Raw genomic sequence first — 27,091 nt, forward strand, 5'->3', positions numbered from 1 at the left:
AAAACCACGTCTCATTCAGAGAAGAACTTAAAACCTGGCTTTTCGACAAATAATGGACCCCTTCCCCAAGCGCCTTGAGACCCTCTGGGTGAGTAGTGCGCTATACAAATGCCTGAACTTGAACTTGAACTTGTGCTAGGAGAAAGATGTTCTTTGGAATTGCCCACCTCCATATGCTCTGCGCTAAGTGGGAAAGCTGTAGAGAGCGAGTCCCTCCCTGTTTTTGGATGTAATACATGGCTGTCATGTTGTCCGTCCGGATCAACACCGCTTTGTTGTATATTTGGTTTTGGAACACTTTCAGTGCCAGAAAAACTGCTAACAACTCTAAGTGGTTAATATGCAGTGTCTTTTGCTTGGCTGGCCAGAGTCCCTGGACTGTGTATTGATGTAGGTGGGCTACCCATCCTGTCAGTGATGCGTTCTCTGTCAATACTACTTGTGGAACTGGCTCTTGGAACAGTCGCCCCTTGGAAAGGTTTTGTGGATTCCACCACTGCAGAGAGTTGTATGTGCGACTGTCTAACAACACTAGGTCTTTTAGTTGTCCTTGAGCCTGGTTCCACTGCCTTGCTAGGCATTCTTGTAATGGGCGCATTTGAAGTCTGGCATTGGGGACAATGAATATGCAGGAGGCCATCATGCCTATGAGTTGCATGAACACTCGAGCTGGTAGGGAGTGTTGTGGCTGAAAACACTCGAGCTGGTAGGGAGTGTTGTGGCTGAAAACTTTGGATTAGTGTCTGCATGTTGGCTATCCTGACTGGATTGGGATATGCCTTTGCTACTGATGTATCTATTGTAGCTCCCAGATATTGTTGTATGTGGGAGGGTTGCAGATGAGAATTTGGGTAATTTATTGAGAAACCCAGACTGTGCAGCAGCTGGAGGGTTTGAGACGTATGACTTGCACATTGGATGTCTGATTTGGCTTTTATGAGCCAATCGTCGAGATAGGGAAACACGTGGATGTGTTGCCGCCTGGGGTTTGCTGCCACTACAGCTAGGCACTTGGTGAACACCCTTGGAGCTGTAGTTACTCCAAAGGGGAGAACTTTGAATTGATAGTGTTGTTCTTGTATTGTGAACCTGAGATATTTCCTGTGAGCTGGGTGTATAGGAATGTGGAAGTATGCGTCTTTGAGGTCTAATGTGGCGAGGAAGTCGCCCTGCTGAAGCAGTGGGAGAACTTGTTGTAAGGTTATAATATGGAAGTGCTCTGATAGTATGTATTGGTTCAGAGGTCTGAGGTCCAGAATGGGTCTAAGTGACCCGTCCTTTTTGGGAATTAGGAAGTATAGAGAATATACTCCTGTTCCTTGGTGTTGAAAAGGGACTGGCTCTATGGCGCCCTTTTGTAGCATGGATTGGACCTCTTGCTGTAACAGTGTTATGTGCTCTTTGGACATAAGACGGTGTTTGGGTGGTATGTTGGGTGAAGTAGAAGTGAGTTCCAGGCAATAACCATACTGGATAATTTGTCTTACCCACCTGTCTGTGGTAATTGCGTTACAGACAGGTAGGAACTGTTTAATTCTGCCTCCGACAGGTGTTGTGTGTTCTGGAGGGAGTGTGGTGAAGTCACTGTTTGGTGGCAGTGGAGGCTGTGGTGTTATTGCCCTCACGTTCTCTGCCCTTATTATTGTTTTCTCTGTAACCTCCTCTATTGGAGCCTTTGTTAAAAGTGCTCTGGGTATTTGACTTGAAGGTAGAGGAGCTTTGCGAAGTGCTGCCCCTTCCTGCACCTCTATATGAGGAGCGACGAAAGGAGCCACGGTGTTGTTGGAACTGAAGCGCCCCCATTGATTTGGCAGTTTGTGTCTTCTTTCATTTTATCTAAAATGGTGTCAACTGCAGGGCCAAACAGAAAGTTTTGGTTTACTGGCTGATTGAGGATGGTGGATTGCACCTCGTTCTTAAATCCAGATATGCGTAACCATGCGTGTCTGCGCAGTAGAACGCTGGTGTTGATCGACCTGGCCGAAGTATCGGCTGCGTCTAGCACGCATTTGATGGAGGCGTTTGTTATGAATTTGCCTTCTTGAATGAGGTTGTTGGCCTGCGCCTTAAAGGGTTCTGGTAGGTGTTGTATTAGAGTTTCGAGTTGGTCGTAGTGTGCTCTATCATATCTCGCAAATAGAGCTTGTGTATTAGCGATTCTCCAAGAATTAGCAGCTTGTGAAGCTACTCTTTTTCCTGATGCTTCTAAAATTTTAGATTCTTTATCAGGAGGGGGAGCGTCTCTGTTGTTTGCGAATTGGCTCGTTTACGAGCGTTTGCAACAACTAAAGAATCTAAAGGCAACTGTTGTTTTATATAAGTAGGGTCTGCTGGTGCTGCCTTATATTTTTTCTCTATTCTTGGATTGAGCACTCGTGGCCTAGCAGGATCTTTAAAGATATCTGGCGCGTGCTTGAGGACCCCTTAAAGCATTGGAAGAGTTTTGACATTTTTCTCAGAAGTGGGGAAGGTGTCGAACAAGAAATCTTCCTCTATAGGGTCAGTGTGCATATCTACCTTGTGATATTTAGCTGCCCTATCTATAAGCTGATTAAACATGATTGTGTCGTCTGTAGGTGACTGTTTTGTTTGGTATGGGGAAGTATCTGGGATGGGCTGTTGCTGGTCATCTTCTTGGTCATCCCATGTGTTATCTTGTTGATTGGGATCCCCAGTGTCATAATTGTATTGAGGATCTTCCCCCATGCCCTCTTCCTCATTGTGATCAGAGTGTGTGGGAGAGTAAGGAACGAAAGGCATATCAGGCAGAAAAGGAGAAGGAGTGAAAGGCCTTGAGGGAGATGTGCCAAAGTCTTTTTGCTTTGGAGGAACTGGAGAAGGAGTGTCTTGTGGTAAAGGCCTCTTCTTCCGGTGGTAGACTATGACGATATCTGGATCGATATATAACTTAGCTTGCATTTCGGACACTAGATGTGGGTGGAGAAGTTAGTCTTCGACAGTCCGTGGCTTTGGTGTCGAGGGTTTAGGTTTATGAACCTTTTTTGGAGTCTGTGGCTCGGTGCTTTTTGGTGTCGGAGCTCCTTTGGGCTCGACAGCTGATTTAGGTTTCATAACCTTTCTTTGGATCGGCGGCCTTTTTAGGCTCGGCGACTTGTTTTGGATCGACCGGGGCTAATGGTTCGGTACGTTTTTTTTCCGAAGCCTGGTGTTTCTTTGGTTCAATGGTCTTTTTTGTGTGTTTGGCAGCCTTTTTAGGTTCGTCTGTATCGGTTGGATCGACGACCTTTTTCGGTTGGACGATTTTCTTCGGTTCCGATGTCTTTGGTTCCGATGGCTTCGGTGCCAAGCCTTTTGGTGCAGAGTGTTTTTGCGGCATGACGCTCTTCGGTGCGAGGGTTTCGGTGCCGATGGTCTTTCGGCGTCGACAGTTTTCTTAGGCTGTACACCCTTTGGTTCAACGACCTTACTTTTTGGGTCGATGATCTTCGGTCGGGCCACGTGTTTTGGTTGTGCGCCCTTTTTTGGTTTGATGACCTTTGGTTGGAGAACTGTTTTTGGCTCGATGACTCTTCGAGCCTGGACGACCAGATTAAGATGAAAATCAGGATGGAGTCAAGGGGTACTGATCGAAAACAATACCGTCGAGTTCGAAGGCCTTTTGGCCTTAGGGAGTAGTTAGTTTCGATTCCGAGCTGGAGTGTAGGAAATAATATCCGAACCCAATGGCGGAAAAAAACAATCTAAGGATGGAGTGGATGCCCATGTGCACTATGGTCCAAGGGAGGAGTCACCTATCTCGTGATGCTTCGAAGACTCTTCCAAGACAACTAAGTGCAATCATCCGGACCCAACACTAGGTGGCAATCTATGCAAACATATGAATTCAGCAGCCCACATGCCTTAAACACAGTTTTCCGGATCCAACCATGGCCCGAAGGCAGTGGTGGTGCAGCGACCGTTACAGCTGAAGCCAAAGATTTTTTGGGCATTTTGATGGAGAAGGAGGAGCTGGGGGTCACAGTGCTCATGTGCTGGGTGGATGGGATCTGATGCATCTCCATGTCTACAAACACGTCGTTTTTTGTCCGAAGCCTGGTGTTTCTTTGGTTCGATTGTCTTTGTGTGTTCGGCAGCCTTTTTAGGTTCGTCTGTATCGGTGGGATCGACGACCTTTTTCGGTTGGATGATTTTCTTCGGTTCCAATGTCTTCGGTTCCGATGGCTTCGGTGCCAAGCCTTTTGGTGCCGAGTGTTTTTGCGGCGTGACGCTCTTCGGTGCCGAGGGTTTCGGTGCCGATGGTCTTTCGGCGTCGACAGCTTTCTTAGGCTGTACACCCTTTGGTTCGACGACCTTACTTTTTGGGTCGATGATCTTCGGTCGGGCCACGTGTTTTGGTTGTGCGCCCTTTTTTGGTTTGATGACCTTTGGTTGGAGAACTGTTTTTGGCTCGATGACTCTTCGAGCCTGGACTACCTGAAGGGGCTTGTTTGTGCTTCGAAGCCGGGCCGAGAGGTGGGGGTCTCCGAAGGAATGTCTCGAACTTGGCTAAGGCATTTCAGCGATGCTTCGACCAGAGCCGTCTTTGTTGGGCTGAGTGGAGTGGGGGGCTGGGTACTCACAGTTTTTTGCCCCGGTGTGATCTGGTCATCAGAATCAGATTGGTCCTCAATGGTGACGATCTCGAGATCGGAGTCGGCAGCTTCGGAAAGCTTAGTCGTCCTCGATGATATTCTCCGGTTCAGACTTCTGCATCTCTCGCCTGGCAGCCCGTCGATTCCGGATAGTTTTCTTGGATCGAAATTAGGGACACGCCAGGCAATCCTCTTCATTGTGTTCAGGTGACAAACACTTGTTGCATACTGTGTGTTTGTCAGTATGTGGGAACTTTGATTGGCATTGTGGGCACATTTTAAAAGGACTCCTTTCCATCAACGGAAGTCGCACGTGGCATCGATAAGGCCCAACGGCCCGCGTCGACGACCAGATTAAGATGAAAATCTCGATGGAGTCGAGGGGTACTGATCGAAAACAATACCGTTGAGTTTGAAGGCCTTTTGGCCTTAGGGAGTAGTTAGTTTCGATTCCGAGCTGGAGTGTAGGAAATAAATTCCGAACCCAATGGCGGAAAAAAACAATCTAAGGATGGAGTGGATGCCCATGCGCACTATGGTCCAAGGGAGAAGTCACCTATCTCGTGATACTTCGAAGACTCTTCCAAGACAACTAAGTGCAATCATCTGGACCCAACACTAGGCGGCAATCTATGCAAAGATATGAATTCAGCAGCCCACATGCCTCGAACACAGTTTTCCGGATCCAACCATGGCCGAAGGCAGTGGTGGTGCAGCGACCTTTAAAGCTGAAGCCAAAGAATTTTTGGGCATTTTGATGGAGAAGGAGGAGCTGGGGGTCAAAGTGCTCATGTGCTGGGTGGATGGGATCTGATGCATCTCCATGTCTACAAACACGTTGGAGGGTTCATCGATCGAGAAAGCCTCTTCATCCTCCACGGTTGGCTCTTCTTGGGCATGTTCTTTGCCGAAGATATTGGAAGTGTCGTCTGTGACATTTTGAGATATTTCTAGAGGACGAGACCTTCGATCCAGAAAAGTTTTCTTAGACCGAAACAACTTACACTCGTCACAGTTGACTTCCTTATGGTTGGACTAACAGCACAGGTTTTATACAAAGTGCTGGTCGTTGTTCGGGTCTTTTGCATGGCAACGAGGTAGAATCTAAAACGCATGCATTCCATCCCCAACACATTTTAGGATGGGCTGGTATGACGCTGAAGGTAAGCCAAAACAGGTGGTACCCCAAATGACAAATCGGATGAAAGAATTGGAACAGACAATTTGTCGAAAGAACACAGATAGTGAAAGAGCAAATGAGACAATACCGTCGAAGACAGTAAGAACCAAAGTATCCAAACGTACGGAGTCAGAGCACGGAGCCAAGGCACACGTATCCAAATGCAATGGAGGAGTAAAAACTCAACTTTGCGAGTCTAAAGACTTCTTCAATTACAAACAACTTGCAGAACTCCAGACCAAACAAAGGATGGCAGGAGTATGCAGAGCATATGCATCTACAGCCACACATGCCGAACATTTACTTTCTTGATTTGACGTTATGTCATCAGGAGGGGAGGATGTACACAATGTACCAGAAAGATACAGATAGAAATTCCTTCCTTCATTACTCCTACTTGCTACTACGTAATCTCAGAGATACCTTATCTTACCGTCAATTTCTGAGGATCATGCAAAACTGCCACAAGAGGGAGGACTGCTTTTTTCATGCAAATGCCCTGTTAGATAAATTAGTAGAGAGGACTTATCCGAGTAAATTTTTCGGAAGATCCATAAAAAGTTCATGGTATACTCCTAGGGAGTTTTTGCTGGAGAAGAACACAGAGGTAAACATCTGACTGAATGGTTTGTGTGATTACATACAATCAACATAAGAACTTGATTGAGAGAATCATCAGGAAGAATTTGCATTTAATCAAAGATGATGATTCCACAATGGAAGAACCTCATTTTGCTATATGAGAAGTAAAAAATATCCGTGACATGGTGGTATATTCAAATACCAAAAAAAGTCAGTAACCTAATGCGCTGCAATAAATGTGATTCCCACCCGTAGTAGGCCACCATAAGTGTGGTAATTGTAGTCTGTTAATTGACCACTCAAGGCACAGAAACGGTCTAAAATCATTGGGGGGAAGTTTTATATAGCGCGAACTAGACCCGATAAATCGGGTACCAGAGCGCTTTACATAGTACCAGTTTCGTTAAACAAGGACACATTAATTTTTTCTTAGGCACGGGAAAATTAAGTAATTTCCTGTGATTACAGGATGTTGAGCGTCGTAGCAGAGACTCGAACCCGGTTCCCCAGCTTCGACGTCGAACGCTCTAGCAGCAATGCAACATCCTCTCCCCATTGCAAGATAAAGCATACGGAAATTACGAACTAACACAAAGAATGCAATATATTTACTGCAATGTCCCTGTCGTTTTACATACATTGGAAAAACATCACAAGAAGGAGAAAAGCGTACAATCCAACATAAATCTTGTAAATTATCCCAGTACATCATTATTTTTTGGATAATCATACAGAGAATAACATAAAACGGTCGCACCATTGAACAGTGACAGATACATCACTATTAAGAGATGAGGCACGCCTTATTTTGAAATTGCAGACAGTGGTGAAGGGCTTGAATTAAATCTAAGAAGTATACAGTATATGAATTCCAGCTGTACTCTACTGAATGCTGTACTTAACTGAATGACTTTGATAAGAAGTATGCTACATGCCAAACACCGACCATGTCCATAAAAACATACCAGTTGTATGGAAAATCGCAACTATTTTACACATTTGAATCTGCACATAATGATGGACATGGGATCACAGTGATGGCTTTGAGACCTTTGTAGCCAGGACTATATCTTCCATGATACCTGTATGAGGGGCCTCTTATGATTACGTAATTGACCAGTGTTCACAAAATTGTTAAACGTGAACCTTGTATTAAAATTAGCACCCCCTTTACAGATGAGGATGGTGTAACCCGAGTGAACACCACCACATATTAAAGGGAGTAGCCCCCGAGTCAGGGAAGACGCCGGGGCAAGTGTGAAGATGCAACAGGGAGTGTGTGATGAGAAGCTGACAAACTTGTGTGCTGCCTTACGTTGAACTGGGTATTCACAGTGAAAGAATTTGTAAGGTATGATCTCATTCCAGACAGCGACTAATGGAGTAATTTAAATACATAAGGGACTAACCTAATGAGGGATCTCCATTTTCATTTTTTTGGGTTTTGTAGCTTTCAATTTAAAGTTGTCCTAATAGCAATTATCGTAAAGCTTAACTGTGTTCAAATCAGGTATGTTGAAAAAAACACGCACTAATAGGGTGCAAGGCAAAGTGTTCTGTTTTCAAGTTTCTTTGTGTATCACTAAAATGGATATAGTAATAATCTCCCAAATACAGAAATCACTACATTGGATATTGTAATCTCTCCAGTACAGAAATATGCGGTAGAAAATATTGTACACACTCTGTTTTCAAGTTAAGGCCCTGAGCAAGATCTTATCAAATTAGGTCTCCAAAGTAGATCAAAACGCATAGGCATTGCCTTGGATTGTTCGGGTACAACTATTAAAAGAGTTTGCGCCCTTAATTCTGGACTGATGAACACGAAGTATCACCCACGCAAGATGAACATGCTTCACAGGACTGTAGGTTAATTGATCAGAACCAGATTGCTTTGTTTATTTTTACTTCTATGTATGATGAATACTTGGTATCACTTTATTAAATGTTGTTCGCTTTTTATTTGTAAAGTCTTGTCTATTGATTAAGTTTGCTTCGTATTTGTCATATATGTGATTAAACATTTAATTTATTCATGCTATAGAAGCACCGTAAAATAAACTTGGGTTCAAATATGTAAAGTTTTGAGGGTACAAAAAAGAATTTAATACAGATATGATGAAGAGGGTCTGCATGTCTTTTTTAAAATTATTTCGGTAAAAGGATGAAGGTTGTATTTGTGCTTTGTTGATGACCCCCAACCCTCACTCACCTTAATTGGGTCAAGCCCCTCTCTTATGTAGGCGGTATCCAACAAACAGCACTGGGCTGCATCTCAGACCTCTGATCAAGAACCCAACAAAAGTACAACTTGGTGACTCCAAGCCACATGGGAGTCTAGAGAGAAGGGGGAGCATGCTATTAATTCAGTTTTGCTGCCCCATGGAACACAAGGAGCAAACAAAAGAGCCGTTCAGGAATTCTGGGGCCCACCATTAACACCTTGCTGGGCGGAATCACGTCCAGTCCACATTTCCAAAGGCCGTAGGTAGGCTAATGAGGTCTTTATTTCAAAACCAGACTAGTACTTGCAGAATAAGGAAGACCCAGACAATATCTTCTGCTTCTATGCTCCAGGGGTCCTGAGCATCAACATCATCTGCACTAGAAGAGGAACATTTACTAATAAATAGCTTTTGCACAAATCAGGTAATAAAAGTCAAAAGCTCTTCGGTCATGGTAGAAACCCCAAATGCCATAAAAATCATCCATCGTTGTCAAACACAAATTATTTGCGCTTTGCACGAATTCCAGGGCTCACAAGTTAGATTTTAGTAGAAAAATGGTAATGCAACATTCAAAATTATTTAAATATCACGTGGAAAATAATAAGAAAAAAGCTCAGTGGAGCTCTAGATCTAATGGTCCGGAGCAAAGGGACAAATGAACTGACTTAACAGTGTGTACCCCCTTTGCTCGATTCCCCATTCTGTCTATCCTTATGAGAATATTGAACATTTCCCAGACTCCGGTTGATGCTTTGGGGATATATCCGGATGAGAGGATAATTAGATTAGACTGTTGCATGCTTACTTTGACATTTTTTCAAAATAATTTGACTATTTCATTTAATAAAGGGAAACTGATTTACACTTGAAAATGTATTACACAAATTGCTACTGCAAAATATGTATTTTATCAACAAAACTGTTTTAATTACAATACCAGCTTTTTATACATATTATAATGTTTCAAAGTAAGCAAATGTCAATAAATGAGTTTACAATTATTTTATATATACCTTAATCTGTGCCTCCAGTTCTTCAGTCTTTTGTTCCATGGCAAGATATTTTTCTTTGTACTCCTTCAGACTACCTTCCACTTGAGAACAGTGCTCCAATGTGCCATGCAATTTTGCCGTAATCTGTTCCAGCTGGGTGTTCACTTTGTTAAGTTCCTATCAAAAGAGATAGCTAAGCCGTTACAGTGCACTTGAAAAAAATCAATAGACAATGAAGCCTTCCTGGCTAGATTATATGAATGTAGTCTTATCTCCAGTAAAACCTATAAAGAAACAAATAATGCATAGGACTAAAGCTTAGGGTTAATGTGCAAGTTAATTCAGAGACTATGCACCTTAAACAGTTTATCCAAGGTGTTTGCAAAGATCGTTACATTGATAATTTGTTATGCTACATATGCTAAAGAGAAGGGTTTTGTGAGATAACATGAAAACTCCTTTCAAAAAGGATATTAGAAGACGTTTCAGTTGTGGAATAAAGGCACTAGTTTGAAGTTTTTTATTACTTTAGCACAGTTACTTAAAACCATTGCTATAAAAATCAACATTATCACATTTGTCGTATTAAAAAGACAGAGCTGAAAAACAACTCTCCAGGCTTAATGAACATTACACTTATAAAGGAAAGAATATTTTAGTTGCCAAGATAAGCATATTACTGTACTAAGCCCAAAATAAAAATAGATTAAAACGGAGGATACTAAACCGGGGGACAAAAAAAATCTGTAATGAGTTTTTGAGGGGGAGGGGGTGGGAGCACAGGAACCAAGGAAGGTAAAAAAAGATTGTCCAAAAGTCTCACAAATTTTCCAGACCTTGCAAGTACTTGAGTGTCTGTGGACATAAGACACAAGGCCGAGGCCTCCCAGCATGTCCTAATGCCCCATTTTAAATACAAAGGTTTTAAAAGAGACCTTCTAGGGGCTGCCAAGGTGGGGCAGCAGCACAGGAGATGCAGCCATGATTCGGAGTGATAGTTACACAATCTGCAGGCCCCCCCCTCACTTGTTGGGGCCCATCTGTTAAAGGCCGTCAAACGCAGGCCTAGAAGTCGCATAAACATTATGTTCTTCCGTGCCGCAGCATTTAAATTTTCCTGGAGATAAGATTTCGGTTTCCCGGGAAGATACGAGGAGTTCAAGGGGAGCAAAATGGTAGATTGTTTTACAGCCTGAAGGTCCATACGATGGCAGATTAGTTTGACCTGCTTATTAATAAGTTTTTTCCAGACTGAGTATGGAATAGTGTCTGAAAGCAGAGATAAGTTGTCAATCTCTCTAGCACTGTTATGGCCTTTACAATCTGAGTGTTCCAAGGGTTACCATGACTAGAAAGAGTTCATTTTAGCTGGGATTTTAAGGTATTGTCTCCAGCTTTTAATGTCCTTATAAAATACTTCAGGGTGTCTGCCTCAATAGATTGATTGTCTTTGTAGGCCCAGCTCCAAACTTAGTCTTGCCCGCTGGATGAAACTTGGGAGATGGAAGATTTTTTTAAAGGTAGAAATTTGAGCGAGGTCGAGACTAACCGAGCATGCGCCGGGAAAGGCCTGATGCCCGTAAGTTAAGGCAGGAAGTAAAGTAGCTTTGGTCACCTTCAGAATGGATTCTGCGGAGGGGCTGCCCAGGGACAGGTTCAGTCGGGTCAGGGAGTATGTGATTGCTCCTGCTCTCTTTTTCAGGGCGGCTAGATGAGCTACTGGTCTAGACGTCTCGTTGAACCAGACTCCCAGGTAATTATATTTTGGAGTTGTATTAATCCGGGCAGGCCCAATGTTCCACTTTAGACTTTTCTTATTCTTGCATCCGCCAAATATCAGTACCTTGGTCTTTTCCTGGTTGATTTTAAGGGCATTGACGGTATTGTATGTATGGAGCATACTGAAGGCTCTTTGGAGACCCCATTTTGCTTGGTCCATTATTACAATGTCATCAGCGTATTGTAATATGTGCAGAGTCCTTTTTGCAGGGCCCAGTTTTGGCGGAAGAAGATTACTATTCTCCAGGAATGTTCCAAGGTCAGCTGTGTAAAGATTGAACAAGAGAGGGGCAAGGACGCAGCCTTGCTTTAGCCCGTCTTCAGTGGCGATTTTTGAAGAGATGGTCTTTCGGCCGGTTTTAATTCGCACCCACGTGTTCTTATGAAGGGAAATGAGTGCTCCTAGAAGGCTCTGCGGAATCCCCCACTTATTCAGCTTCCTCCATAAGATGTTGCGAGACACTTTATCGAAGGCCGCACTGTAGTCTATAAAGCAGCAGTAAAGTGGGAGATGTTTTTTTTGTGCTGCTTGTTGACTCAGAATGGCTAGAGTTGTAATGTTGTCTATTGTGGAGGCCCGAAACCCTGTTTGGTAATAGGGTATGATGTTATTTTCTACAACCCATTTTTCAAGCAACCTTAGAAGACACCGTGCATATGCCTTAGCCTCAAGATCTAGTAGGGCAATGAGTTGATAATTAGCCGGGAGCGTGGAGTCTCCTTTCTTAAATATGGGGCACAGAGTCAAGCCTAACCATGAGTCCGGTAGCGGACATGTCTTAAACACGTTGTTATATAGGGGAGTCAAAAGTTCCGCCCACTCTTCCAGGGCACATTTGAATACCCCGGCAGGAAGGCCATTGGGCCCTGGGGTACCGTCGTTCTTCATGGCTGGCAGATACTTGGAGACCTCGGCTACAGTGGTCAGCTCATGAATTTCTATTTGGGTGGAGTCAGCATGGTCTCTTAATGCGATCACCATGGGGTCCGGGGCGTCACTACGATATAGTTGGGTCACGTGCAAGGCCCAATCTTCTTCAAAAACCGCATTTCCTCTCATCTTGTTCGTGGAACGGAGCTTGTTCATGTGACTCCAAAACTGGGACTGATTATTGGCCTTTAGCAAAGCGAATATTTGTAGCCACTCATTCTGTTCTTTTAGTCTCTTGTTCTCCCACGAAAGTTTCTTAAAGGTCGTTCGCAGTGAGGCCACATTATTGGCAGTGTGTACAGTTCCGATCAATTTGTGCTGGCGCACAGCCCTCCTAAGGGTCTTTCTTTGGCAGGCAAGAACTGGATCGTAGGTTTGCTCTGGGCGTGGCCCGGGTGATCTATGATGAGCCACAGGGCCCGCTAAGAGATCTTGTAATTTAACGATGGCGTTGTCCCACCGGTGATGTAAATCTGTGGGAGCATTGTTCCTGAAATTAGGAGTTTCGCCCTTAAGCCAAGTTCTGACCTTGTCAGAGCCAGATGAGTCCCATTTGATTCTCCTAGCCAAGGTGTGGAGTTCGACCTGCCTTGAATACCCCACTTCTGTTATTTCGACGGCGACTGGCATTTGCAAGTGCATTGTTACCATTAGGGGTTTATGGTCGCTCTCCGAGCGATAAGGAATTTCCATCCTAGCCAGATTATTTCCCAGAAATGGTGATAGAAAGATGTAATCAATAGTCGAAATATTCCTAAACGTTGGCAAAAAATGAGCACCCGGATGCTGTTCCAGGGTAATTTGCTGAGCAGAGCGGAGGTTGCGAGTTGTTAGAAAGGTGGTCATCGCTTCTTGCTCTTTGGTTTTGATAGCTGGAAGGGCGTTGGTAGCGAGGTCTTTGATGTTTAAGTCCCCTAATAACAGTACCTCAGCGGACGCAAATTCCAGTAAAAGATCTTCCAGGTGTTTTATCAGTAAATCTGTTACAATTGATTTTGTGGTTTTCGTTGTATTATGGTAACAGTTAATTAGGAGCATGGAAAAGGCCCTGCCTGAGGATGAGAGGCCGGTAATAAGTACAGTCTGCCCTGTCGTCATGTTCCGAAGAATAGGTGTGGCCGTTATCTTACACCTGTGCTTGATGAAAATAGAAAGGACCCCAGAAGGTCTTCCGTGTGAGTTGGGCTGGGCGGCTGATTGAAAAAGTTCGTAATAGCCGAGCAGAGGTGATGGAGATAAAGACCAAGTCTCCTGGAAAAAAATGATATCGCTTTTGTTCAGAAATTCCACGGCTAATTTTGAGGCAAAAGTTGACTTTATCCCGGCTGCATTCCAGGACGTGATTATTAGTTTAGAATCAAACTGGTTGGCTTCCTTGTTAGGAAGGACACTGCTGGGCGGAGATGGTTGGAGGCTCTAGGGCAGGATGCCCATGATGGCTGTCGTTAGCGTGGGAGACAGGATGATTGAGTTTGCAACTTACCAGGCGTTAATTATTATGGCATGCAATGTTTATAAGATTGTCCCCTTTCGACGCTTTTGGGAGCCAGGCATGGGTTGCACCCCGGGACCCCTTCAGTACGCTAATAGGCTGCTTCACTGGGGCCTGCGGAAGAAGAACGTGGGGATATTTTTGTTGAGTAGGAACCCACATTTCAATACCCCAATTTTCAAATAGACTGGCTTCCCTGAAAATTGCATTCCTGATGGATTCCTGAGACCACGTTGTAATGGTGGCCTCTGAGCCCCCTTTCCCTGGTATTGAGGAGAACTTGACCAATGTAAGGTCTGAGGAAGTGACCCCAGACAGTGCTGGAACACAGTTGAGTAGACGGATAAGATTATTTCTGTTAAGAATATCATATGGGCCCTTATGGTCATAGTGAGGAAAAAAGACGAGTTCTGCTCCATTTTCCGGGCGCTGGTGATTCGGACTCCTAGCTATTTCAGTTAAAAGTACTGGCGCCTTCAGATGTTGGGGGAGAGCTTCAAATGAATGGTTGTTCCCCCCCCGGTTGGGTTGTCGTTCCCGGGACTTGTGTCAGTTGGGACAAAAAATTCCTCTGCATTTGCATAGAGGAATCCCCTCAGACTTTAGTTGAATCCTGTGGTAGATGGCACGCACAACGACCTATCGCTTTGCCCTCTATCGCACTTTGAAGGTTCGTGTTCAACATTTTTGCCATTCCCTGGCATTTAAGTGGACTATTTTGTGCTTCTGGCATTGCTGATACGGATTGTACAGTGTTGTTTTGACTGCCAAGGCTTTGGTCATGGATAGTTGTTCCTGTGGTTTTATTTAACGGGGATCCATTCGCTGTCATTGTGGAATATAATTCGATAGCTCTTGTGGCCGCAAGTGCTTCCTGGGTTGATAGACCGGGCTGATCACTGGTATCCTTTGAACCTGCAGGGGTCATGCTTGTCTCGGTGGTTTTGGTTTTGGATTTCGAGGGCAGGTTGAAAATGGGGAAGTAAGAGAGGCCCCTTGATTTAGTAGCTAGCGTGCTGGGTGCAGCTAACCCTTCGAGCCCCGCTCTCCTTTTTGCTAAGCGTTGTTTTTTAGATTGTTTTTTAAGTTTCTTTGTCTCCCTCCTGGACAGATTCTACCACTGCTGCGCACGCGCTGCTGCTGGCGTTTCTGGATTTTAACTTCCCTGATTTTGTATTTGTTTTAATCTTCGTTTTGCTCACTTTTCCCCTGTTTTTAGAGGGGCTTGGTCAGGCTCGTCCCCCCCTCATACCGCATTTAAATTGGCAATTTCACCGCCATTTGGCGGGTCCTGGTCCCGAGGGTGGTCCTGTGGGCGCCATCTTGCTTTGGGCTCTGATTTTAATTACGGGCGCCATCTTGGAGCGTCCTCGCGCTGGGATTGGTCGGCCTATTTAAGGCGGACCGATTCTTTCTGGCAGCCTGGACAGATTCTACCACTGCTGCGCACGCGCTGCTGCTGGCGTTTCTGGATTTTAACTTCCCTGATTTTGTATTTGTTTTAATCTTCGTTTTGCTCACTTTTCCCCTGTTTTTAGCGGGGCTTGGTCAGGCTCGTCCCCCCCCTCATACCGCATTTAAATTGGCAATTTCACCGCCATTTGGCGGGTCCTGGTCCCGAGGGTGGTCCTGTGGGCGCCATCTTGCTTTGGGCTCTGATTTTAATTACGGGCGCCATCTTGGAGCGTCCTTGCGCTCGCGCCGGGATTGGTCGGCCTATTTAAAGCTCCCCTCTTCCGCGCAGCGGGACGCGCAGTTGTGACGCCTTCGCTGTGCCAGAGTCCTGCCCGTCTGCGCTCGTCCGCGCAAGGAGGACGCAGGACGTGGCAGGACCCTATCATGCTGTAAGTATGATTCGACAATATTCCAGTCAAGCGCTTCATTCGATCAGACGATGTCTGCCCTTGTGTTCACACTCAGCTCAGCATCCTCTGTGTGGCCCTCATACCTGCTCATGTGGATGGTGGGAACTATCGGCTCCGACTCTGGCTCCTAGCCAGTTACCATCGCTTCGTAAGAGGGAACCTACTCCCCCTACTGCCGGTAAACTGTGGCATATGAACATCAGATCCCTGTCGAAACATCATCGAGATATTTATGAACTTATCTCATTAGAAAGCCCTGATGTCTACTTTATGACGGAGACCTGGCTGGGTGATGAGGACATGGCCAATATTAATTTGGCCCTTCCTCCGGGCTATGCTATTCATACATTGAATCGCAAGGGGAGAGGTGGAGGTACAGCCGTGGTTTTCAAAACCTGCTTTATTTGCACCTGGAAGCCCATGAACTTGGCTGGTGCTGAGTGTGCCCATTTTTCTATCAGCTTCAGTCAACATCAAACACTGTCGGGTCTTATGATTTACCGCCCTCCAGGTAGTGATAGTGCTTTCAGGACAACCCTTCCTGAGCTGATAAGCTCTCTTTCTCTGCTCTCTTCTAATATAACCATCATCGGCGATCTCAATATACACTTTGATGCCACAGAGATACCTGCGGTTAGAGGCCTGCTGGATGATCTAGAAGCAGTACAACTACTTCAACTGGTCCGCCATCCGACCCACGATGGAGGTCACATCCTCGATCCGGTCTTTACAAACCTTGAACTGGTCGAGGTTTCCCCCCTAGACCCATGGGCTGGAGTGACCACTACCTCATTGAGCTGTCTGTCAAAATGGCGACACAATTTACCAGGAAGCCTGGTAAAACATCTTTCAGGCGGCCCTGGAAAAAGCTCAAATTGGAGGACTTCCATCGTCTTTTGACCACTACACCCCGGGTCCATACAGATGACGTTGCATCAAGTTATACCATCTTTTGCGCTTGGATTGTTAAAGTCCTTGACGAATTAATCCCAGCTAGCTGGAGCAGGAATCGACATGCTCAGCCTAACCCCTGGTACACGGAGGCACTCAGATGTATTAAAGCGACCTGCCGACAAGCTGAAAGAGCATGGAGGAAGAATTATAACAAAGACCTGAAAGTCTGCTATCTGGCCAAGGTAAAATTGTACCATAGAGCTGTCTGCCGGGCCCGCACTGATTACTATGCACGAGAGTTCCAGGCGAGTTCTAACCCGTCCAAACTGGTTTTTAAAGTCTTGAAGGAGCTCACAGTGAACAGACTTCCTATTACGGAGGTCTGTTCCCTAGCTCACTGTGAGGCGTTAGCCAGCTTCTTTGTGGAAAAAGTCAATGTCATCTATTGCTCTTTTCCTAAAGTTGACCCTGACAGTAAGCCTATGACATTGCGTACGCCTCAGTGTTTGGCCTCTCTCTCCATACCATCGGAGCAGGAGTTTAATCTCCTAGCGGCCAAGGTCAAGTCTGGCTCTCCGGATGACCCTTTGCGTCCTGCCCAGTTTTTGGACTCGGCACCCCTTTGCCTTCCTCCTATTCGCCATCTGGTGGAGCAGTCCCTTACCATCGGCACTGTCCCTCCTAGTTGGAAGGCTGCCTGTGTTATGCCTAACATAAAGAAGCAGGAATTGGATCCGTTGAAGTCGGAGAGTTATCGACCTATCTCCCTTCTCCCTTGGGTGGCAAAGATCACAGAGGCCCATGTTAATAACATCTTAACAAATCATCTGGCCTCTGCACATCTACTGGATCCAACACAGAATGGTTTTAGATCTGGACATAGTACAGAGACGGCACTTTTATTTATGGTGGAACATCTCCGCTCTGTACTAGATACAGGTCAAACGGCAGCACTGATCCTCTTGGATTTAAGTGCCGCCTTTGACACTGTATCCCACACCATTCTGATTCGTAGGCTCAGTGAGGCAGGCATCTCAGGCACGGCATTGGAGTGGTTTCAATCGTTCCTTTCGGAGCGATCTTTTCAGGTTGTGGTGCCACCGTTTAGATCTAAGTCCCATGCTATCACCAAAGGAGTCCCGCAAGGTTCGGCGTTGAGCCCCACTCTTTTCAACCTGTACGTCCAACCTTTGGCGGAGGTGGCGAAGAGTTGGGGTCTCACTATGGTATATTACGCCGACGATACCCAGCTGGCAGTGGCTCTTAATGGGGAATCTGACCAACTGGCATCAAACTTTGCGGATGGTTTGAGGGCTGTTGCTAGCTGGCTTACTACCAACTGTTTACAACTCAACGCCCTGAAAACTGAGGTGATGGTATTAGGGAAGCACCCTGATTTGTGGGGTGCTAGCTGGTGGCCTAAGGAGTTGGGACCCCCTCCAAAACCTGTCACCGAACTCAAAAATCTGGGCGTCTGGCTGGACTCCAAATTAACCTTCTCGCTCCATTCTAAGAAGGTGGCGTCCACGTGCTTTGGCATCCTACGTGGTTTGAGGCCCATCCTCAAATTTTTCGATGCCCCTACCCGCCAGATGGTGATCCAAGCCAGCGTGTTATCTAGGCTCGACTATGCGAGCTCTCTGTTTCTGGGCACCAATCAGGCGGAAGTTTTACGACTCCAACGGGTGCAGAACGCGGCAGCCCGGGCCCTAGTGGGCCTACCGCGTTTCTGTTCAGCCCGTAGTACTATTTCCACCTTGCACTGGTTGCCAGTAATCAGACGTATAGAGTTCAAGGCCCTATGCTTTGCATTTAAGATTCTTAAATTTGGCACACCCACCATACTTCAGCACCTTCTGTTCTTGTACATTCCCTCGCGCAGCCTTCGTTCTGCCGGACAAAATCTGGCATTAGTTCCCCGTTTTAAAAAATGCCGACTGGGTGGCCGGTCGTTCGCGATCTTGGCCGCTAAATTATGGAACGCGCTCCCTGTCCATATTCGCTCCCTGGAGGACTTTTTTGTCTTTAGAAAGGCTGTTAAAACTCATCTCTTTCTTCTGCCTTATTAACCTTCTTTTTCCCTTTGTGTGTCATCAGTTGTGTTATCTGTTCCAATATAGCGCCGGGACGCCCCTTAGCTGGGGCAGCTGTGCGCTCAAAAATTTGAACAACATAACATAACAATGAAGGTTTCGTTGGAAGATTAGAAGAACTGTGGGTTGAATCAGTATGGGCAGTGTCAGTGCAGTCCAATCGCGTAGTTGCTAGCTGCGTTGATGTTAGACGGCTGGTATCTGTGAGTTCCGAGCCCACTATAGCGTGGCCGATGCTGGTTGCCGGTAACAAACTGGCTGAACTTTTAATAGCTGGGTCGGCAAAAGGGGGAGTATTTTTTCTCCCTGGTGGTGGACCGGCTGGTGTGGCAGGGCATAAAGGCTCTTCAAAGGTGAGTGGAATTTGAGACTCTTGCGTGGACTTAGGTGACCCATATCCATTACTGTGACACTTCACGCTCTTCATGATTGCGCCCAAGATTTCGGGGAGAGACGAGAGTTTATTGATTATTGGAGAGCAAGAGCAGGAAGTTGAGTTGCCCGTTGGCCGCACCAAGCCTTCAAGTGAGCTTATCCTGGAACCCAAGTCCGACAGCGCTGAAGCTAAAGTTTGCATTAGATCGATCTGCAGTTCCATTTTCTGCGACTGCCATAGCATGGCTTTAGCGATTGCGTCTTGCTTTGCATGAAGAGATGCCAATGAGACCGAGATAGAGTTTGTGCGGTCCAAAGAGGCAAACACGGGTGATTCCTGATCCTCTAGTAGAGTTCCAATGGAGGAGGCACTTAGTGAGACAAAAAAGCTGTCCTGGGTCATGATGACGTCTTCCTGGAAGAGCGTATGCAGCTGGTGGGTCTCATGTGAAGCAGAGGATTTGGGCGAGGGTAGAGGGGGGTTCTCCGGGGTAAGGCTAGAAGAGCAGTGGTTGTTAATCTGAGTATCAGCATTTGAATCTGCGTCGTGCTGTATTGCTTGGGAAGAGGGAGAACCATTTTGGAAAACAGTTTTACCAAAAAAGTCGCTGATCCGAGATTGCGATGGTAGGCCACCAGAGTGTAACGTTTTATCTTGAGGTGGCGACGACTCCAGTTGAACCCCCCCCGGGGGAGGCGGAACAGAGAGTAGTGCCCTTTCTCCGTGGTAATTTTCTAAGTTGCTTAAAGGTCTCCATGGCGGGTCAACAAGGTATTATTTGCAGGCTTGACGGAGGTGGGACTTATACACCCCTTGTCTCCTCTCAAGAGTGATAAAAGCCCAAAGGTGCTGGGAAGGAACTGCGAAAACAGCGGCAGCCCAAGAACAGTCTGACAGAGTTCAGTAGGTAGATATCTGCACAGCAGGGGGCCAATTGTTCCAGACAGCGTTCGCCGGTAGAGGAGGAGCAGGGCAATAACGGGGAGCGGGCCCGCTACGAGCAGTCACAGCGGGGCCCAGCAATAGTACAGATGTAGCTTAGGGGCAGGCAGTGACTGGCGTGTAGAGTTGTGTATTCAGCCCCTAAAGGTGGGCAGTGCAGCGGACTTCAATGTGATGCCCTAGGAGAGAGTCTGCGAGTAGGCGTGCAGGAAAGCGCGTAGCGGGGGGCCAGACCACAAAGCGGCACTTACTTACAGGCGGGAGATCAGGGCCGCAGTGCAGATTCCGCCGCCAGCGTGGGCCACCTTCTCAGCACTGTAGCACAGTCCTTCAGCCTATGAATGGCTCCTCAGACCGGCGCTGTATGAGGAAGAGGCACAGTCAGGGATCGGTCATGGAAAGGTGGCTGCGGGAGCGGCGGGGGCGCCCAGCCCGAGCCTGGCGGCGGCGCAGCCCAGCAACACGTGGCAGTCGCGGGGCACAAGTAGTCACATCGGCCGGTCTGGCCTACAGAAGGAGCATCCGCTGCAACGCCTGCAGCCAAACAGCAGCCTCTGTGATCTGAGGAGGAGGAGCCGGGTTGACCAGGTGTAGTCGAGTGGATCAACGATGGGGAGCCCTTCTTCCAGGTCCCAGCAGCGCCCAGGGGAAAGCGGATCAACAGCGGGGGTAGGCTCGACTCAAAGTCTTGTACACCTGTACAGCAGACAGCCTGTGAGAGTGCCAATGAGCACAATGAGCATCTGCCTTGCCTGCCTGAGCAGCAGTGTGACAGGCTGCAGGCCGAGGGGATTTTTCGAGTCAGCTAGCACCCGGCGTCTCTCCTCAGCTGCGAGCTCCGAGGCTCCTTGCTCCACGCTCCACGGTCCGCGGCTGCCGCAGTCTCGACTAGCTCCTCCTCCTCCTCCTCTCAGGTGAGTCCAATGAATCAGCAACTGAACAACCAGTCAAACAGAATGCACTAGTCAAACAGAAGGATTCAGGTGGTATGTTTTTAATGTTATGTGGCACCCTAAAGCACAAGTTACTACTTGTGTAACGATCTATCTGTAAGAGACATTAGTTAGTGACAGATTCCTTACCTTAGAATAATCCCCAGGTGTCAGACTGGATCCAGAAAGCTTTAGTCAGCAGTACCCATGCGCATCGATGGGTGTCGTTGTATGGCACCGCGTGCTTAGTTGGCTGAGATGTCGCTGGAGCTACTTCGACGCGCCCACACGCGTTTACGTCCGTTCTGTACACAACTTTCTGTGACAGGAACGCAGAGCCATGTAAGATACTGACCACTGGTGCATAGAAACTAGGGCTCGAAAGGATGACCTTAACCCTAGAAATCAGTTCGCAGAACAGGGAGGATGGGTAGGGCGGTAAGGAATTATCACTAACTAACGTCTCTTACAGATATATCGTTACACAAGTACTAACTTGTGCAACTGAAAGACACGTTAGTGATATATTCCTTACCTTAGAATAGATATCTCAGCAATACCAACCCCGGTGGTGGGTCTGCGAATGAGATTACATCAGAAAGTCACGTAGAACAGGACGGTCAAAGAAGCCGTTCCTCCGGACCGGACAGTCAAGGCAATAATGCTTTGTAAAAGTGTGCAGTGAAGCCCACGTGGCAGCCTGAAGATGTCTTGCAGGGGGACACCACTTCCCAATGCTGTAGTGGCACGCAGCCCCACCGGAGGTTCCTTTTTAGCCATAGAATAACAGGCCTTGAAACACAAGACGACCCAGCGGGAGATAGTCCTCTTGTGAACAAGCCCGGCCTTTCTTGGCACCTGCGTAGCCAACAAAGATCTGGTCATCCACCTGGAATGCTCATGTGCGATTCAGGTAAAAGGAGAGTGCCCGTTTTGGGGCCAGACGGTGGAGCCTCTCTTTCTCCCTGAAAGGATGCAGAGGCGGAAAGAAAGTGGGCAAGGTGATAGTCTGCCCGATGTGGAAGGCAGTAACAACCTTCGGCACGAAGGAAGGACGAGTGTGAAGCACAACCTTGTCCGGATGAACCGACAGAAAAGGAGGCTTACAAGTAAGAGCCTGAAGCTCACTCACTCTCCTGGCAGAGGTGATAGCCACCAGGAATGCAGTCTTCAAAGTCAGACGACACAATTGTGATGCAGCTTAAAGGGAGCGCACATGAAATAAGTCGAAACAAGATTCAAGTCCCACAGAGGCATTATGAAAGGAACAGGAGGGAGCATATGCGTAATGCCTTTTAAGAATCTCTGCACAACAGGGAACTTGAAAAGAAAAGGCTGATCTGGAAGCCTCAGAAAGGCTAAAATGCCTGAAAGGTAGCCCTTGATAGTGCCCAGAGCAGAGCCCTGCCGGGCCAGATAAAGAAGGAACAAAAGGACCCCAGAAAGAGGGACAGAAAGGGGATCCACAGTCTTGACTGTGCAACATGCCACAAATTTGTTCCACCTGCAGGCGTATACCGATTTAGTGGAGGGACGCCTGGCTGCCAGAATGACATAACAGACTTCTGGAGGCAAGTCAAATGGAATCAACTGTCGCCGCTCAATCTCCACGTATGTAGGTGGAGGCTGGGCAGGTTCGGGTGAAGAACCGTCCCCTACTGCTGCGACAGAAGATCCTCCCGCAGAGGCAGTCAGATCGGGCGATCCATGCTCATACTGAGTAGCTCGGGATACCAAACTCTTCGAGCAAAGTCTGGAGCCACAAGGATGACTTGGACCCGGTTGCGCCTGATCTTCTTCAGCACTCTGGGCAGAAGTGGTATAGGCGGAAAGGCGTACAACAGACCGCAACTCCACTTGCGACGAAAGTGTTGCCGAGCGAGTGCCGCCTTGGAAATTCCAACGCGCAGAACTGATGACATTGCGCGTTCTCTTCGGTGGTGAATAGATCCAACTAAGGCTCTCCCCACTGTTGAAAGAGACCTTGCACCACCTCCGAGTGAAGACGCCATTCATGATCCATCAGACACCGGCAGCTGCGTTCATCCGCCCTGGCGTTCAAAGAACCGGCCAGGTGTTGAACCATCAAGGAAAGGCCGTGACGTTCCAGCCATGTCCAGAGGCGCAGAGCCTCCTGACATAGGGTCCACGACCACACCCCGCCCTGCTTGTTGCAATAACACATAGCGATGGGGTCAGTGAACGCCTGCACTACCTTCCCCCTGACAGAGGAGAGGAATGCCTTCAGTGCAAGAAAGATCGCCCGAAGCTCCAGAAGGTTGCTATAGAGCCGGGACTCCGCTACAGACCAGAGGCCTCTGATCTCCACCTCTCCCATGTGGCTGCCCTATCCCTGGAGGGATGCATCCGTCACCACTGTGTGCTCTGTTTGGGGAAGGGAGAGGGATCTGCTGCTGACCCAATGCGGATTTGTGAGCCACCACTGCAATTGTTGTGCAGTGCCCTCCGTGATCTGGACGTAATCAGACCGGTTTCCCTGATGCTGCGCCCACTGGAACTTCAGATCCCACTGCAGAGCCTGCATATGCCACCTGGCATGGGTGGTCAGCAGGATGCAGGAGGCCACGAGTCCAAGCAGCCTCATTGTCTTCCTGACCGAAACCCAGGACAAGGGCTGAAAGATCAGAATCATAGCCCAAATGTCAAGGACTCGCTGTTCAGGAGGATAAACCTGAAACTGCGCAGTGTCCAGAACCTCTCCAATGAAGAGGAGCTTCTGGGAGGGATTCAGGTGTGACTTCGGCACATTGATCGAAAACCCCAGCAAATGCAGGAGGCCGGCCGTAGTCTGGAGGTGGGAGACGACTGTCTGAGGCAAGCCCGCCTTGAACAACCAGTCGTCGATATAGAGGAAGACTCAAACCCCTGATCTGTGCAGATGAGCTGCGACCACTGCCATCACTATTGTAAACACCGGAAGGGCGCTGGTAAGGCCAAAGGGGAGCATGGTGAACTGAAAATGCTCCTGGCTAACTGTGAATCGAAGGTAATGCTGATGGGCCAGCAGGACAGGAATATGAAAATAAGCGTCCTGCAGATAGGTCCAGTGCCACCATCCAGTATTGGGGGTCAAGAGCAGACAAGACCTGAACCAGAGTGAGCACCTTGAACTTCTCCTTCCAGCGATTGGCGTTCCGAAGGTTTAAGATGGGACGTAGACCCTTGTCCTTCTTTGGAACCAAGAAGTAGTGGGAGTAACAACCACGACCTACATCTGGCGTCAGAATGAGTCGATGGCCCCCTTGGCCAAGAAGGCCGCCACTTCCTACTGGTGAAGTGCCAAATGATCCCCCGACATGCGGTGGAACAGGGGTGCCATGGCTGGGGGGGATAGACTCGAAGGGTAGGGGGTAGCCCCTTCGAACAATCTCCAGAACCCACCTGTCTGATGTAATGGTGCGCCTGTGGGGGAGGTGATGACGAATCCTGGCCCCCACTGGCGTCTGGAGGGCCTGAAACACCGGACTAGGAAAGTGTGGAGGCACTGGCAGCGGGGGCGTTGGTGGAGTGAACCGCGTCTGCAAGCCCCACGTCCACGGCTGCGCATGGACTGTTGCTGCCCAGGCTTGCTCTGAAATGAACGTGTTTGCACGCCTCTTCCGGAGCTTCGAAAGGAATGAAAGTTAGAAGTGGAAGGAGTACGTGCGGCCAAAAGGCCTAAGGACTTGGCTGTGGCTCGAGAGTACTTAAAACGCTCCAATGTGGAATCCACCTGATCACCAAAGAGGCGGGTGCCATCGGAAGGCAGATCCATCAAAGTATTCTGGACATCTGCAGAGAAGCCAGTCGTCCTCAACCAGGCATGATGACGTATCGCCACCATTGTGGAAATCGCCCTACCCAGCGAATCAGCGGTATCAAGGCCACAACCTATAGTGAACTTAGCCACATCTCTCCCCTCCAGAAGAGCTCGGGAGATAACTGTCCGGGCCACCTCTGGACACTGAGGTAGCACCTGCTCAACCGCATTCCCATACAGAATGGGAAGAGCGGCCTAAGAGACATGCAGTGTTCACAGACCACAGTCCAGAACTTGCAGAAGAATACATCTTCTTGCCAAACTGCTCTAATTTCTTGGATTCCTTCTCTGGTGGAGCAGACGGAAACACACTTGGGGACGTGGAGGCCTGAACCACCAAACTCTCAGGTGTAGGGTGATGGGTGAGGAAGGCAGGGTCACCCGGAGCCAGGCGATGGCTTCAACCCCCACCCTTATCCACAGGAGCCCCTGTGTTGGGCCAGGACCAGGTGCCCAGAAGTACATCAGTAAGTGCCTCATTAAACGGCAACAGCGGTTCTGTAGAAGAAGAAGCTGGCCAAAGCACTTCAGTCAGTAGGTTGGTCCTGACAGCCACTGTAGGGAGCTCCAGGCCAAGAGCCTCGGCCACTCTACTTAGCACCGTGGAAAAGGAACCACTCTCTGCCATAGTAGCTGATGGGGATGGTGAACCAGGCGCCGGAGTGTAATTCGGGCCTCCTCATCCCAGTCGGGGATGGACTCTCACTGTGCTGCGAGAGGGTCTTCAAACCCTTCCCAGTTCTCCCCTTCCTCCACAAAAGGACGAGGACGTGGGTGAAGAAAAGGGTAAAAGCCCCCCATTGGTATCGGGAGACATCCCTTCGGCACCGGTTCGGCGTCGGAAAAGAAGAAGTCAATGCCAGCACTGGTCGCCGGAGCCGTCGGCAACGTCGATGTCCGTGAGGGTCGTACGGGGTCCACTGGCAAGAACGGGGAGCCCCGGCCAGAGCCATGGAGGCCTCTGGGCATCGACGACGTCGGGGCCGAAGCCGGCGATGTCGGGGCCATCGACGAACGCAGAACAGTGGGGCCTGCGGGGCCCGAAGGCGATCCGAGGGGGCTGCATGGGCTGAAGATATGTCCCATTGCAGACACGAACTCTTGCAATTTGGCCGGAGTCGCCGATGGACCCGAGAAAGGTGGGTAGGCCAACGGGTACTGCTCAGGCTCCCTCGGAGCCGCAGTGGCGGTGCCACCTGCCCTCACAGCCGTGTCCCACTTTGCCTTACCTGACTCCGAGTGCAAAGACTTCGAATTATGGTGCTTGCTCTGCGACCGGGCCCTCGAGCTCCCACGGGGACCGGGAACGATGTGGGGCCGACTCGCGGGCCTCCAGCCACTTTCGGGACCAGTCCTGCAAAGTTTTCAGGGCCATGGCCGGGCAGTGGGAACACGACTCAGTGTCGTGGTCACACCCCAGGGAGAAGAGACACTCATGGTGCGGGTCCGTCAGCGGCATTGTGCACGGACAAGCTTGAAAGTGGGCATCCTTATGCACCAGGAGTAACTTTACTTACAATTTATATGAAACAAATACTTTAGTCAACAAGTTACAGGGTACCGCTCTCTCCGGATCTGCGATTGCTGGCGCGGAAAAAGAAAGAACTGACGTCAGCGCGCGTGGGCGCATCCAAGTAGCTCCAGTGACATAATCTCGGCGAATATGAAGCCAACGACGCACGCGGAGCTATACGACTACGCTTATCGATGTGCAGGGGTACAGCTGGCGAAAGCTTTCCGGATCCAGTCCGACACCTGGGGATTATTCTAAGGTAAGGAATCTATCACTAACGTGTCTCTTTCAGATATGCAACGTGTATTCTTATCTGTGCACTCCCTTCGTTAAACTTTAATGTACAAAACTAATTTTCTATCAATGTTAACACAACGTGAGTGTGCTGCTTGGTTGAAAGGCAGCCAGCCCATAAGTAACAAAAGAACCTCTGGTGGAAAACTCCACTAGTGTACCAAGCGCACTCCAAAATTTTAAAGTATATCAATCGAAGACAATTAATTTCTTGGTATTTCAATTGAATACACAGAAAGAGAGAAAAAATTTTTTTCTTTGAAAACGTTATATTTTTGTAATCATTCACAAATGTATCACATTAGTTACAATCAATCAATCATGGATTCAATTAATCCAAAACCATTTTATAAAAAACGAATTAATAGCTCCCAAAAATGAATTATAACAATGAATATTCTGAAGAGAAATACTTTGATACAATAGAAATCATAGTTGAGAAGTAGGCCCAATGCATTTTCAGATATGCCTCACAGCAGTTCTAGCAGCCACTGGGAGTCTTGAGCAATTGGTGACATTCTGCTTCCTCGATAACATATGATGCATAACATTATTTTACCAGCTCTGATACACCTAGATCTTGAGC

General features: G+C 47.8%; 1 protein-coding gene across 1 annotated transcript in view; it reads right to left on the bottom strand.

Annotated features, from left to right (window-relative positions):
* EEA1 (early endosome antigen 1) overlaps positions 1 to 27,091 on the bottom strand; it is a 764,210-nt gene that overhangs the window by 506,661 nt on the left and 230,458 nt on the right. Inside the window, exon 17 of the mRNA XM_078674577.1 lies at positions 9,596 to 9,751. Within this exon, the coding sequence (XP_078530703.1) occupies positions 9,596 to 9,751 (156 nt within the window). The remainder of the gene's footprint in view (positions 1 to 9,595; positions 9,752 to 27,091) is intronic.

The sequence above is a fragment of the Lissotriton helveticus genome, chromosome 1_1 (genome assembly GCF_964261635.1).
Source record: "Lissotriton helveticus chromosome 1_1, aLisHel1.1, whole genome shotgun sequence".
Lineage (NCBI taxonomy): Eukaryota > Metazoa > Chordata > Amphibia > Caudata > Salamandridae > Lissotriton > Lissotriton helveticus.